Source organism: Taurulus bubalis, assembly GCF_910589615.1.
Source record: "Taurulus bubalis genome assembly, chromosome: 5".
Lineage (NCBI taxonomy): Eukaryota > Metazoa > Chordata > Actinopteri > Perciformes > Cottidae > Taurulus > Taurulus bubalis.
The window spans coordinates 25,707,116-25,721,384 of NC_136593.1; the positions used below are offsets into that span (position 1 = coordinate 25,707,116).

General features: G+C 38.8%; 1 protein-coding gene across 1 annotated transcript in view; it reads left to right on the forward strand.

Moving 5' to 3' along the window:
• fhit (fragile histidine triad diadenosine triphosphatase) overlaps nt 1-14,269 on the forward strand; it is a gene marked incomplete at its 3' end in the record, with an annotated part of 218,157 nt that overhangs the window by 146,377 nt on the left and 57,511 nt on the right. Inside the window, exons 2-3 of the mRNA XM_079217765.1 lie at nt 1,380-1,525; nt 4,714-4,743. Of these exons, the coding sequence (XP_079073891.1) occupies nt 1,380-1,525; nt 4,714-4,743 (176 nt within the window). The remainder of the gene's footprint in view (nt 1-1,379; nt 1,526-4,713; nt 4,744-14,269) is intronic.

Sequence of the window (14,269 nt, forward strand, 5' to 3'; positions counted from 1 at the left end):
GGCTTGACGGCGGCGACGCCAAGCGTCTGAAGACCGAGCCCCGAGCCTCTCGGTGCGGCCGGTCCTCTCGGTGCGGCCGGTCCTCTCGGTGCGGCCGGTCCTCTCGGTGCGGCCGGTCCTCCCGGTGCGGCCGACTCTCGGGCTCCCGGTGCGGCCGGCGCCCGGCCCGGGCCGGCCGGCTGTCACTGGCCGGCTGTCACTGGCCGGCTGTCACTGGCCTCACCCCGCCCCTCTTTTCTTTTTTCTCCGCAGAGTTTAAAAATTAAAATATGCTTAAATAAAGCAAGAAAACAATAACACAAACACACGATTATAAACGTATTTATAATACGTCAAACACAAACATAAAAACAATAAAACAAAAATATGTGTATAATCAACATACGTGTTTAATCAACCTATATGTGTATAATCAACGTATGTGTAATACGTCAAACACAAACATAATCAGGGAGGAGATACGTTTCTGATCAAACGTATTTGGGAAAGCGTATTAGTTCTGGGGGTACGTAATTTTTAGGAGACAGGGTTGTATTGATCAAATGATCCATGACAGAAAGCAACATGCTCCTGAAGCCTAGTGGATATTGGCTCTTTGTGCAGTCGCCATACTCCTTGTCAAAGTGTGTTTTATTTGTCACTGAGCTTGATTACTTTTCTCTGTGCAATCGCTCTGACATGGGAAAGCTTACTTGCAATATATTCCATGACCTTTCTGACTGAACAGGGATCGAACCGCCGATCCTCTGATTGAAGGACGACCCTGCTCACCACTATATTTAAAAATGTATCATTACATTTTCACTTTCACATTATATATTTCTATTTTATATCTACACATTTAAAAGGGTTTAAAAAAGTCCAAAACAGGAAATGAAGGCAGTGACCATTGTCGTTGATACTTATAGTGTCAGACAAACAGTGTTGCCAATTTAGCAACTTCATTTCAAGACGTGACTAGCAACTATTTTAGACCATCAGGGAAAAAAGCCAGAAATATATTTAAAGATATTATTTTGTAAATTATTTCCATTGATGCTGGTCACTATAATCACAGTATCCTCTCTGGCTTCCTCCGACAGTCCGAAGGCATCAGTTAATTGATGATTTAAATTGAATGGTTATCTGTCTTATTGTTTCAGCCCTGTCCAGGGCATTAAAGCGGTCGAAAGACTAGAACAGCACTATACAAGTACAGTCCATTTACCATTTAGTACAATGCCTCAAATGTGTTGTGAAGTACACCAATGTTTTCATAATGTCATGCACATGGTTTGTCTGAAATGTTTTAAATATTCTCTGAGAGATGAGCAAACTCAGAGGGTTAGAACTGTTTGAAAGTAACTTCAGCACAGAATTCTTTAACAGAACTTTTCCAGATGTGTTGGTGTGCCCTATAAGACCAGTGGAGCGTTTTCGGGATCTTCAACCGGATGAGGTGACAGACTTATTCATCACCGCTCAGAGAGTTGCCAGCCTGGTGGAGACGCACTTCAACGCCACATCGCTTACAATCGCCATCCAGGTAAAACACAGACTGAGGAACCGTTCCAAGAGACTGTAGCATCAACTTCAGTTTGTATAGAGGAGGGGCCACAATGTTAGAGGGGCCTCATTTCTTACATGGTGTTAAATATTACATGTGATATTTTCAAGACATGGGGCATATATTTTTTTGTGCAGGCCGTCAGGTAGGGACCTGACGGCCTGCACAAAAAAAAATTATTCATATGAACCTGTGATTCAAAAAAGATCAGAATGTATTTTTTCCTTTGCTGTGCACTGCGTGTTTGATATAACCAGAAAACAAGGTTATATATTTGGTTGCCAGTTTCATAGGTCTATTGCTAAAATGAATGCAGTAACGTCCTGCAATAAATCCTCCCTCCATGAAGGTTATAATGTTCAGTTAGCATTGGAACTGATCATTTTGTAGCATATAGTTTGCAGAGCATTTGAACTGTACCACATTATACAGCCATATGAAGGTGTAGGTGTGGTTGCTGTAACCATTTGTCTTCTCCATACATTGACTGCACTGTAAGGGGCCGTTCACATGTTGCATCTAAAAAGCCTTGGAAAACGCCAGATGTGGAGCTTTCATCCATTTATCCAAGATGCTTTGGGGTCTTGCGCTATTGCCCCTGCTGTAACTAAGCAACCTGGGCGCTGCGATGACGATGATTATAAAGTTGCTTTATTAAGCGGTAAGTCTCACGGTCTAAACTAAACAAAGATAAATGAATTTCACATTTTTACACCATAAATCCCTCACAGTAGCTCAACGTGGCAATTTGGCTGACCTTTCAACCGGATGATATGTTGTCCTTTGATGGCGAGAGTGAAGCAAGTAACATTTTCTGTGCATTTATTTCTTTTAATTTTTATGATTATGGCTTACAACTAATGAAAACCAAAAATTTCCGAATCTCAGAAAATTTGAATATTACAAAAGACTTTGTTGGCCTACTGAAAAGTATATCCATGTACTGTATACAGTATGCACTCAATACCTTTTGCATGAATTACTGCCTCAATGCGGCATGGCATGGAGACGATCTTTGATAGTGACTTTCAGCTCGTCTGTATTGTTGGGTCTGGTGTCTCTCATCTTCCTTTTGACAATACTCCATAGATTCTCTTTGAGGTTTCAGTCAGGCAAGTTTGCTGGCCAATCAAGCACAGTGATACCGTGGTCATGAAACTAGGTATTGGTACTTCATTAGCTGATTACAATACTGAATTTATTCACAATATTCAAATTTTCTGAGCTCTGAAATCTTGGGTTTTCATGAGCTGTAAGCCATACTCATCAGGGGTGCGCCCTGTGTGTAATGAATCTACATATGAGTTTCACTTTTTGAATGGAATTACTGGAATAAATTAACTTTTTGATGGTATTCTAATTAGTTGAGATGCACCTGTGTATATACAAATTGAAACCTTGCTGGTCCCACCAGTGCCTGCAGCTTGGTTCAACTTAATTAACTTTATTTTAAGAATATCATTTAGAATAGACCAGAAGCAAAAAATTGTAAATAGAATAGTTCCAATGAAGAGCTGAAACAAGATTATACTATCACTCTGTGGGACAAAATATCTTTCAGTCCCATCTAATGAAACTAATGACGTTTTGAAAAACAGAATAGGGCAGATCATCATTGTAAAAAAAAAGGAAAAAGTTATATTTGAAACATGTTAAAAAAGTAATTATACTGGCCAATATTTTTTCACTTGTTTGAAGAAAACACGATTTACAACTTAATAAAGAGGGAATGACTTGAAAAGAGCAGAATGAGACTATTTGGTGCTCAGTGTGGATCAGCCCTGCTGTCCTATGATGGAAGCTAAATGCAGAGCTGACTCTGACACCCAGACAGGCTCTCATCTCATTCTGAAAGGCCTATTCTGCATAACTGGTGATATATATGCTAATATCAAAATAGCACCTAGCTCACTCTATGGTCCTGTCAGAGAAAATTGTTTCACAGGTTAGAAGAGAGAAGTGTTGGGGGGTGGAATCAGACCAGAAAAAAAGTCATCTTTACCTGGATATCATCTTCTTTGACTGGGGAGGTGACGATAAGAGATTAGTTGTGACAGCTCCCAGGTTATAGCAAACACATTAAAGGGAAACTCTCTGCAGGATGGGGCAACTGTTCTCTGCAGCACGCTACTATTGACATACACAAATTAACCTCATTGGAGGGTTGGTGTTGAAAAAAAAAATGTTTTGATTGTGACACAAACGCTCTATTTACCTTGAACAGTGCTGAAAAATTACAATGGAGCTCATCAAATTTGATTTATTTGTTTGTTCACTTGCAACACTGATGTGTGATACCATGCAAATGCCAGTCATTACCTATCTCTAATGAATAACAAAAGTATAATCACAATGAATGTGATCACACCTAATATGACACTGTTAAGAAAGACAAGTGTGATAATGTTTTATTGTCAGCAGATGAAGAAGTAGTTGTGCTCCAGAGCCGCTAGTCTCTCAAGGATTGAGAGAGAAAAGAGGGATAAAAAAAAATACTATTAGATCACACACATCTTTTAATGATAATTGACATCAAACTGTAGCTTCTTATCAGAGGACAGTGATGTTTTCAGCTGTTATAATGTTGACATTGACATAACACAGTAATTTGATCCAGAGATAGTAGAAACATATTGATTTGAGCAGCTGAGTTGCCCTTAACCATGCCAACATTTAGTGAGCTTTAGTGACAGGAGCAGATGATTTATGCAAAGTGTACATAACAAAAAACAAATTTGGGTAGTGTTACTGAGTCCAACAGGTTTAATTTATTGTACCTGCTAACTAAGCTGAATGGGGATTTCTGAGCTTCATTTCTACATGTCTTTCTTCATTCTATATTTTTCAGCTAGTCTTCCTTCAAATATTCATTGCAATCTGTGTATATTCCATGCTGTATTTCATGTGTATATTCCATACTGTATTTCATGTGTATAACAATAAAATGTTCTTGTCTTTTCAATAAAAAATGTTCATGAAGTAATAAATGTCAGGAAAGGAGGCAATGAAACAAAATCAAGGGGGAACGTCTTTTTTTTTGGTTGTTGTTGTTTTTAATTGGGGGAAGAAGTTGAGGTGCTGAAGCTCATATGCAATTATAATATCTCTCTGAATTATTAATGTCAATATTTCTGAATTACCTAATTACTTCTTTCTGTTCCCACCAGGACGGCCCTGAAGCCGGACAAACTGTGAAGGTGAGAACTTAATAATTCACTGCCTTTTAAATATATCATGAGGCTTCTGCAACAGTTATACACTATTAAATAATCATCAGATTTGTAATGCTAAACTCTTGGCATGGCTGAATAATTTAGAGCTCTTTTCTAAAAGGTTTAAATCATCTTTGGTTTGGTTGGAGGCTGTATAGAATGATTCAGTTGACTGACTGGGGTCCCACTGGGGTTTCATAAGTGAAAGGGAAAGTATCATTACGAGCTCTGTGCTCTACCTAACCCTTCATCCGCAACTACACTCTACACTGCATTAATTTTGAAGACACTTTTGTTCATGACTTACAGCAGATAGTGTGAAATGCTACAGAAGAGTAACATTTCCTAACTTTCTTACTATTGGCAAAAGGGCCTGACATTTTCTCTTTGAAAGTTTAAATATTTTTTGTTATTTCACATTAATATTGAGTGTCTGCTAATTTTTCTCTCGGGTTGGAGCAGTCCATACAGATACAGAAAAGAAATGTTTGCTTCTGAATCAAAAGAGAAAGCTTCATGAACACGTGTAATGCAAGAACACATTTAACTATTTTCTAAAGCTACTGCCCCACAAGAAACCAACCATTACACCAAACTGACAATTGGGTACACTTTGTGCAGCGAATGGCAGAGATGTGAAAGTGGACAGGATTCAAACTTCTCTTTCATTCTTTAAAAAACTGCTTGTTTCAATTTCCATGGAAACAACCATAAGTTCCGTTTAAGGAGAGACTGTCCCAAAGTTTGCACACTTATGACGCCATTTGTACGATTATTTAGAGACAACATAGACACAGAAAAGACACAGGAGAGTTCTGGGAGGCATTAGACTGGAGGCAGAAGGAGACTATGATGGCAGACATTTGCAACATGTATAAACACGTTTGCCTTTAGAAGTGGTTGTACATACATCATGTGGACTAATTTGTTTACCAAATCCTGATGTTCCAAACCTAAAGTCTCTACCTAGACCAATATTTGTCCCTCTACACACACGATAGGTATGTGAATTTACTGCTCGCTGATTCAGCTCCAAAGTGCACTAACTCATCCTTCAGTTAGTACCAAAGGAAAAACGTCCTTCTGTCCAGCGGATTTTTGTCTAAGCAACCTACTGCCCTCTCCCTAAAAAAGCAATCTCCACTGTGTGCCCGAAGAGAACAATGCCTTTTTAAAAGATCTTTATTTTTCCATTTCCCAAACTCCCATTTTTAATCTACAGGTTGTTTCAGATGAAATGGCTTTCATCTGGCAATACAAACAAGGTCAAAGAGTAATACATTTTTGTTTGAGTTCAGTTAGATTCACACCAGCAAGTAGGTTATATTTTGGCATTATCAGAATTTCAGCAGCTGTGAAATATTCTTGCAGACACTTTGTTGAGTGGCTTTACTGCAGGAAAGCACACCCGGGGAGCAGTGAATCAAGGCAGTAATAATGGAGCTGTTGTTTCCGACTGATCCTTAACTCACTGAAAATATATACATCAAGTAATTTGAACCAAAGCAACTCTTGATGTGTAGACCTGTCTGGTCTTTTTATAAAAACAGATTATCTTAGCGCATATAGCACACCTGCTACAGTAGTGGCCCACCCCCATCGATCATCTGGGTTATTGCAATCAGGTGCCTGTGCGCCAGCAATAAAAATGGTCCTTTGATTGAATAAGAGTGAGGCAGGCTATAAGAGAGAAGCAAATGCACTCTTATAAACTCACTGCCTGGAGTCGCGAAGACACAAGACAAATCTCTGTGTTATGAAGGATGGAATTGGATTTTATTTTTGTCTTATGAAAATGCAGGGTGATTATAGTGATTTATCATGTGGATGTCTGTGTATATATTCTATTTGTTTACTAAGCAAGCCTGGCTGTTATATATGAGTGTTCATAGATAAAAATTATTAGATGTAATATGCATAAAGTAGACTATACTGAATAAACCCGCAGGAATGTATTTTTTTAGCAGTGAATATGGAAGATTGAGTGAGAGGCATAGTAAGTGAGACACAGGAAAGTTATGATAGGTTTTGATTTGGAAAAGTCTCAATAGATTACGCATCTGACAAAGGATTATTATGAGTGCTTTAGTGGCTGTTCATGGAGCTGTTGCATGAGATGCATTTGTGAAGGTTTGACCTTTTCAGGACTTACAGATAACAAACAAGATAAATATTTTATGTCCACTCGAAAAGAGAAGAAAACACTAGCCTTGTAAAATCTTGTGAGCTCAGGTTTCATTTTGAGATAGAACTCACCGGAGATAAGAGAGTTGATGTGGATAGAAACAACAACGTGTATCTATATAGTGCCTTTCACCGACACCAGTCCCAAAGTGCTTCACAGTCAAATGAATATTTAAAAAAATACAATCAAATAAATAAAACAGAGATAAAAAACAGATAATATAACAGACATAGGACACAAGTTCAAACAGAAAATAATACATGCTACCTAAATGCCTGCCTGAACAGAGTCCAAAGAGACTTAAGCTTAATGGGATAAAATTGTGTTTAAGGGCCGCCAACTAAAAAGCACAATCTCTCTGAATTTTAAAACGTGTCAGGGGTACACTTGGAATATCCTTGGTAGATAACTTAGGGTTTGTGCTGTGGGGATTCATTATGTCTTGTAAAGTCTGGCCATGGCCTTGGGTGAGAGAAACATGATCGAGTCAGTGTCCTATAGTGAGCATCAAAACTCATTGATCACACCAAGATTAGGCAGTCTTGAATAAGAAGATCAGGATAAGGCACCAAGGTTCTGCCTGATCGCTGAGGGGGAGCAATAATCAGTACTTCAGTTTTATATGCATTTAACAGCAGAACATGATTTGCCATAAATGTGTGGTCACTGACACATCAATCCCTAGAACCAACAAGCTCAAGGTCTATACCATGTGTAAAAACAAGTATGCCCACCTGTGTGTGTAGGGCAAGATATGTTAAACATGAAGGACTTCATGAGATTGAGAAATTCAGCGGCAGTAGTTATATTACATGTAGTTTCAATACCAATCACAACCATGTCCAGCGATATAGTAGACAATACAATTATTTTTGCAAAAGAAGCTAATTGGGCCTGGTTGTCAGTGAATCATTTATTATAATTATAATAAAAAATACAATAAATCGCAATCTGTAATGGAAACACATGGCTAATTATTGTGCAGAATGACATCACTGAAACGTTCTGATTGTTTTCCTCCTGGTAAAGGAATGACCCAGCACTCTGCCTCTTATAACTTGCCTTTGTGTTAAATGGTAAATAATGAATGGACTTGTGCGCGCTTTTCTAGTCTTCTGTCCCTCAAAGCACTTTAATACTACATTTCATTCACCCATTTATACACTGATAGCAGAGGCTACCATGCAAGGTGCCACTTGCCTGTCAGTGTCTTGACGTAGGACACACCTATATGGACTAGCAGAGCTGGGGATCAAACTGCCGATCCTTTGTTTCAAGGATAACCCTGCTCTACCACTGACCCACATTGTGTTGGGTTGATTAGGTTTAGGCATAAGGAGTGATATTAGTATAAGGTTTAGGATTAGAAAATCAGGATAAACTAACCACAGGCAGAGTAGGGCAGGTCATATCGTTCACCATGGCACTGAAAACAAAATATTTAGACAGATTATGTAATTTTGCTAAATATTTGGCTATGAGTTTGCATTGACATTCCTCTCACCAAAATGTCCAAATCCTTTTCAATGTTTATGAATGACAATGGATGCGTAGGTCCTTGGAGGCCACGTTCTTTCCTCCTTCTCACGAATTGATTACTTATTTTTAGACCGAGCTTTCATATCCTACGTTAAACCTGTTGAATATTTACCCAAATTTACCCGATTTCTACCTGCGCATTCAGTGCCTCAGCTGTTAAACAGCTGGCCGTTATGATGTAGTTTAACCGGCTTTTCTACCATAGAGAGAAACAGAGGTGAAATCTGATTGGATAAGACATTTGCTTAACCAGCTGAGTGGGAGTGGGAGTATCTATTCACGGTCCCACAGAAATTTGGTTTTGGTAATGTTTTCGCCTCCTGGATTAGACTCTTCTATTCATCTCCGCAAGCAGGGGCGTCATTAGGGACGTTGCTAGGCTGAAGCCCGCCTAAAATGTTCTTCAACACCCCCAAATTATTTGGGCTTTAATAATTGAAAAGAATTTGGTGATGTCATTAAATTAAACTATTGTTTCTCACATGGACAAGTTATTTATAACTCTAACATGCTACATAGGTGCGTGCATTCTGGTTTGTATGTTTTCTCCCCCTTAAAATTACAATCCAATAGCCTATCATCATACTTAACGATATAAACCATAAAGCACTAGGATCTTGGGGAGGCTGCTGCGCTGGCCTTTTCACTTTGCCAAGTAGCGTCTCGCGTCACTAACAGCCAGGATTATAACCAAGGAGTTTAGCTCAAACTAAACGATGCACGGAGTGAAATTGTAAGTACAGGTAGTTACAGAATGTGGCTATCTATAGTTGTTAACGATTGTTACCTGCTTTAATTTAGGTGTACTTGGGGCAAATGAAAGGGAATATTGAATTGAATATTTGGTGTTGAATATTGATCAAAATCATATTCCCTTGTGCTCATAATAAAACAAGTAAACAACTCAAAAGTTGACAATGTCAGGTCCATTCTCCATCCATTGTGTGCGGTCCCTTTAAGAATTAGGATTTTGGAGTGACGTGGATATGAAAGCTAGTTTATCTGTCTTTCCTATGCAAACAGGAACATTAATTATCTCTCTTTATTTGAGAAAAGTTCATATTTGTGTTGTCAAATTTCAATATGACCCTGAAATTCTGTCTCTTGTGGTATCATATAAAATAAGATAATCCTTTATTAGTCCCTCAGTGGGGAAATTACAGGATTACAGCAGCATTGCTCACAGTGAATAAAAGAATAATAAAATAAAAACAAGTAATATAAATAAATATAAATAAGCAATAAAACAGTAGAGAACAATATTAATATACAGACTGAATAGAAAAGTATATATTAAAAAAGTACTGTAACGTATTGCACGTAATATTGCACCAGGTGAATGCTACCAAGTTCAGTTCAAGTGTTCGATTGTCAAAGTGGTCTACTGGGAGCTCAGCTGGTTGTGCAGCCTGACCGCAAAGCAAAACTACAAGCAAAACTACAGAGCAAATCACACTCTTTCTGAACCAATCTATGAACTGTCTGAAGCAATGGATATCCGCGGCCCCAAATTGGCCCCAAAGAACTGCTGCACGCTACGTGCACAAACATGCCACTCCCCTTGGGGCGAAGCCCCCCCCTTTTTTGAATCCTAGAAACGCCTCTGTCCGCAAGCATGGGTCAGCACCAACTCACTACGTTCCCCATATTTCTCTTTAACAAGAGGCCAAGGATCCCCACTTACACACTTGCTTTTTGCAATTGCAATAGAACCACTATCCATTGCATTGAAAACATCTCCACTTTTGCGGGGCGTACGGCGAGGACATCGCATGGTACGCAGAGGACCTTTTGTTCGATGTGAATGACCTAGTGGCATCTTCTCCTTCAATTAAATGGATTCTGATGGAATTCAGTTAATTTTCAGGATATAAATTAAACTTCCAAAAGTGTGAATTGTACCCAATAAACAAATTGGCTTTCCAAATTCAACAGCCTTTAGTACCTTTTTCGTTTAGCCAGTTCAGGTTTCAGGTACCTTGGTGTGTAAAATCTAACCCCTTGGTTGAAAATATGAAAAATTACCTTCTCAGATGGAGCAACCTGCCTCATGCAGGGTGAAGTCTAGAATAATTAATGTATTCCCCACATTGAGTCTTGAAAACATGTAATTTGCACTTAGAGGCTGTAATGACCATTTCACTGGCAACCTTTCATTTCATATTTTCAAAATCTGTCACTGAATGAGACACGTCTGGTAATTTGTTATCCCTTATCTGTCTGAATAACTGTAACTAAACCTAACTACTTAACTACAGTTTTACAATACTGTACTACACAAACTATGTGAACGAACGTGAAAGCCATGTGTGTGGGTGGGTGTGTGTTTTTTTTTCTTCGTTATTATTATTATCATTATTATTATTATTATTATTTATTTTTTATTATTTTAATTTCCTGTTCTTTTCTTCTTTACTATTGTAAACGATTAACACATACACACAAGATGTAAATACTTGTTCTTTGATCCTTGTATATCATGTCATTGTGCATTCTCATCAATAAAGTATATTTAAAAAATAAAAGAAAAAAAGATAGGGAGATGGAGTATTGTTAGCTTAGCATGAAAACTGGAAGCACATAATCACCCCTGTGCATTTAGAAGGAGTTTAGAGCTACAGTTATTTCCCAGAGACAAAAGCCCATTAACTACTTGTTTCACACAGGGAATAAACATGAGGCTTCTGGGTGAAAGATCTTGCTGGACTCATCCACCACTACTCAAGCCCGCCTTGTGTGGGTTTTTGTCGTCTTCATCCTCCCTCAATCATGATTACGTGCATTACATATTACATTATTTCCTTGCATATCTGTAAATCACAGCTCAGTATTTTTTTTAGGTGTAGTTAGGAATGCTGGTTGAGATCATCTTGCAATATTCTATATTTTCTTCTGTCACCAAATCTTTTAAAAGATGAAAACTAACAATGTGTCCATCTCTCAATACTTCCTGACTTCTCATGTCCGTCTGCGGCTCTTATTTTAGTCAATCCTACTGAAGACATAACTCATTCAAAAATGCTTAGATAAAATTTGATTACATTTGTTTAAAAATAGATAGTCTTAAATCAGCTGAACACTAGTTTTTGTTAGTCAAACAAGAGGAAAGTATGTGGTATCGAGCCAAAACAAACTACAGTGTGTATGTTTATGGTAATGAAGGAACAGGTCAACCAGTCCAACAGTGTGGCTCATTTATGTGGTTTCAACAGTGGTGGGCCGTTAGGGCCTGCTTAAGCCTTCACTGCTGGCCTAAACAGAATCACAAAGTTATAGTTATTTTATAATTGAATTGTTTTTCACAAATACACTACATTTATTATAATAATTTTCATCTTATTTTCTCATTGTACAGCTCCTGTCTTCCTCTGTTGCTCTGCTTCCAGCCTTTAGCCTGCAGCTGGTTTTAAGGAGGGTTTTATCTAATCAGATTTGTTCTATGTCAGCAAAGCAGTTTAAGCAGGCCTTTGCAGATTAAAGTAGACCGGGAGTGGACGCTGTGGTTGATTGTCATGGACTTCAACAAATCAGATCTTTAGTTTGACAAGCTGGGTGTATTCTTTGTCATACCAGGCCTGCGAAATGGCGTGGACGTGTGATTGGTCAGTGGCCCAACGTGACCATTTACATGCACTGTGATTGGGCAGTGTGTCAACAGAAAGCTATCTTGCAGCAGAGTTCTGCTGCTGGATTTGTAATGCCAGCACAAGATGAATTCAGGCTGAAACGAGAAAAGTGATGACATGTTTTGCTTGTTTTAACACTTAATTGCTGAAGGAGGAGAACTGGATTTATTGTATGCCTTTCTCATGGAGTGTTGGGCATGTTTTGGGATTGATGATCCTCACTGAAGCACACAGGTGAACTGAACAACCACGTCATTGAACTGTGTTAACAAAGAGAAGGATGGACATTGTCTTTATTAAGTGAACATCATCAGGTGAGTGAGCTTTTTCTGCTTTTTGTGTTTTTTTTTCACCCTGCTTGGCTCTCTGCTGGGTCCCACCTCCACAGCTAACCTTGCGAGCTAAACTAAGCTTGCGAGCTAAACTAAGCTTGCGAGCTAAACTAAGCTAGCTCGCGGCATGGGGGTGTTGGGAGAGCGCTCGCTGCCAGACCTGTAAGTCGCTTTGGATAAAAGCGTCAGCTAAATTAAATGTAGTGTAATGTTTTCCAAGCCACCTCGGGTGTGGGTGGCTGGCTGAGAGACGCTGAGAGACGCAGGGAGAACAGCTGTTGGGCTGCTGCTGCGAGATGCAGAGAGGTGCGGTGCTTCAGAGCCGCAGTTTAGTTGGATTGTTTTGTCATGTTTTGTTATAACGCTAAGCTATTATATCGAGTAATTGGACAGTTCTCTACGAAGCAGTGCTCTGATGTAAGTTCCTGGGGCTTTTATTGTGAAGGGAAAAACTGGAAGGAGAGGAAATGTTCTAGTCAAGTGTGGAACGAGAATAAAAGTGGTTGCCTGCTGTCTTGTGCAAACTACGTAGCATTGTCGTTTTATTAATAAAGTGAAGTATACATCACAAAATGTGGCTGGTTCTTGTTGATGTGAACTACAAGCATTGACCGTTAATGAGGCAGCATCCCGTCATGCGCGTGTTTATGTAAACAAATATCAGACGGCATTGAAGGCCTAGGTCCAAAATGCACGACCACTGGGTTTCAATAGTTTTTGTACAACAATAAAGCTCTGTGGCACAGATGAAGAAGAAACATCAGGCTTCGATACTCACACAACATTTGTTAGTAGATACATTCATGGTTGGTGTGGGTCCATATCGGAAATTATTAAAATACAGATATATAATATAATGTGACCATCAGAAGACTTTTCCTCTATGCTGCAATGCGCGGGGATCTCTCAGCCACTTATTGGTCAAAATACAACAGGTTGTAAAATTGTGTAACAGTCTTAAGGATGGAGAACGCAAGCAATGTCCAACTTGTCATGCATGTAGCATTTAACAGTCTGGAACCTGCCACAAACACTGCTGCATCAGGGCACTATAAATTCCCATAACAGCCATACTATCCTCCCATTTCCTAGTATGTAGACGCGCACACACACACACACACACACACACACACACACACACACACACACAGTGTCCAGAGACCACTGCCTCATTCACTCAGTTCTCATTTAGTAAGCCTCTGTGATAAATAGCTCTCCCGCCATGATGTTATTTTTTTTTGCTTCAGAAGTTTTCCTCAAGGTAGGCCAATTTAATAATGCAGACATTATGTAAATTACCTCATTAAATAGAAGATGCATACTAAAATGCAGACGCCTCCAAACATGCTGTCTTGTTTGTAGCATTTATAAACATTCATTCAGCCTGCCTCCACAGTTTATCACAGTGTGGTAATGAAAAATAAATAACGGCCCCACAATTAGGTTATTATGCCCTTGATGATGCATGTACACAAACGGACACCTCAGGACAAGACCAAAGATCACATAGGGGGATTTATGCCATAACATGCAGCACTGAACTGCAATATTGCTAATACAGAACTAATATACTGGATCCCAGCACAGAATAGGACCAACAACAATGTTACCTCCAATAATGTACTGTTCCACTTGAAGGTTGAATAAATCAGCCTTGAACAAGGGGACAAAACATATATATATATATATATATATATATATATATATATATATATATATATATATATATATATATATATATATATTACCAGCAGAGAACAAATCCACCACCACCTAGTGTAATATAATGTAGGGATCTATTGTGAGTATATTTGTAGCTATTTTGGAGT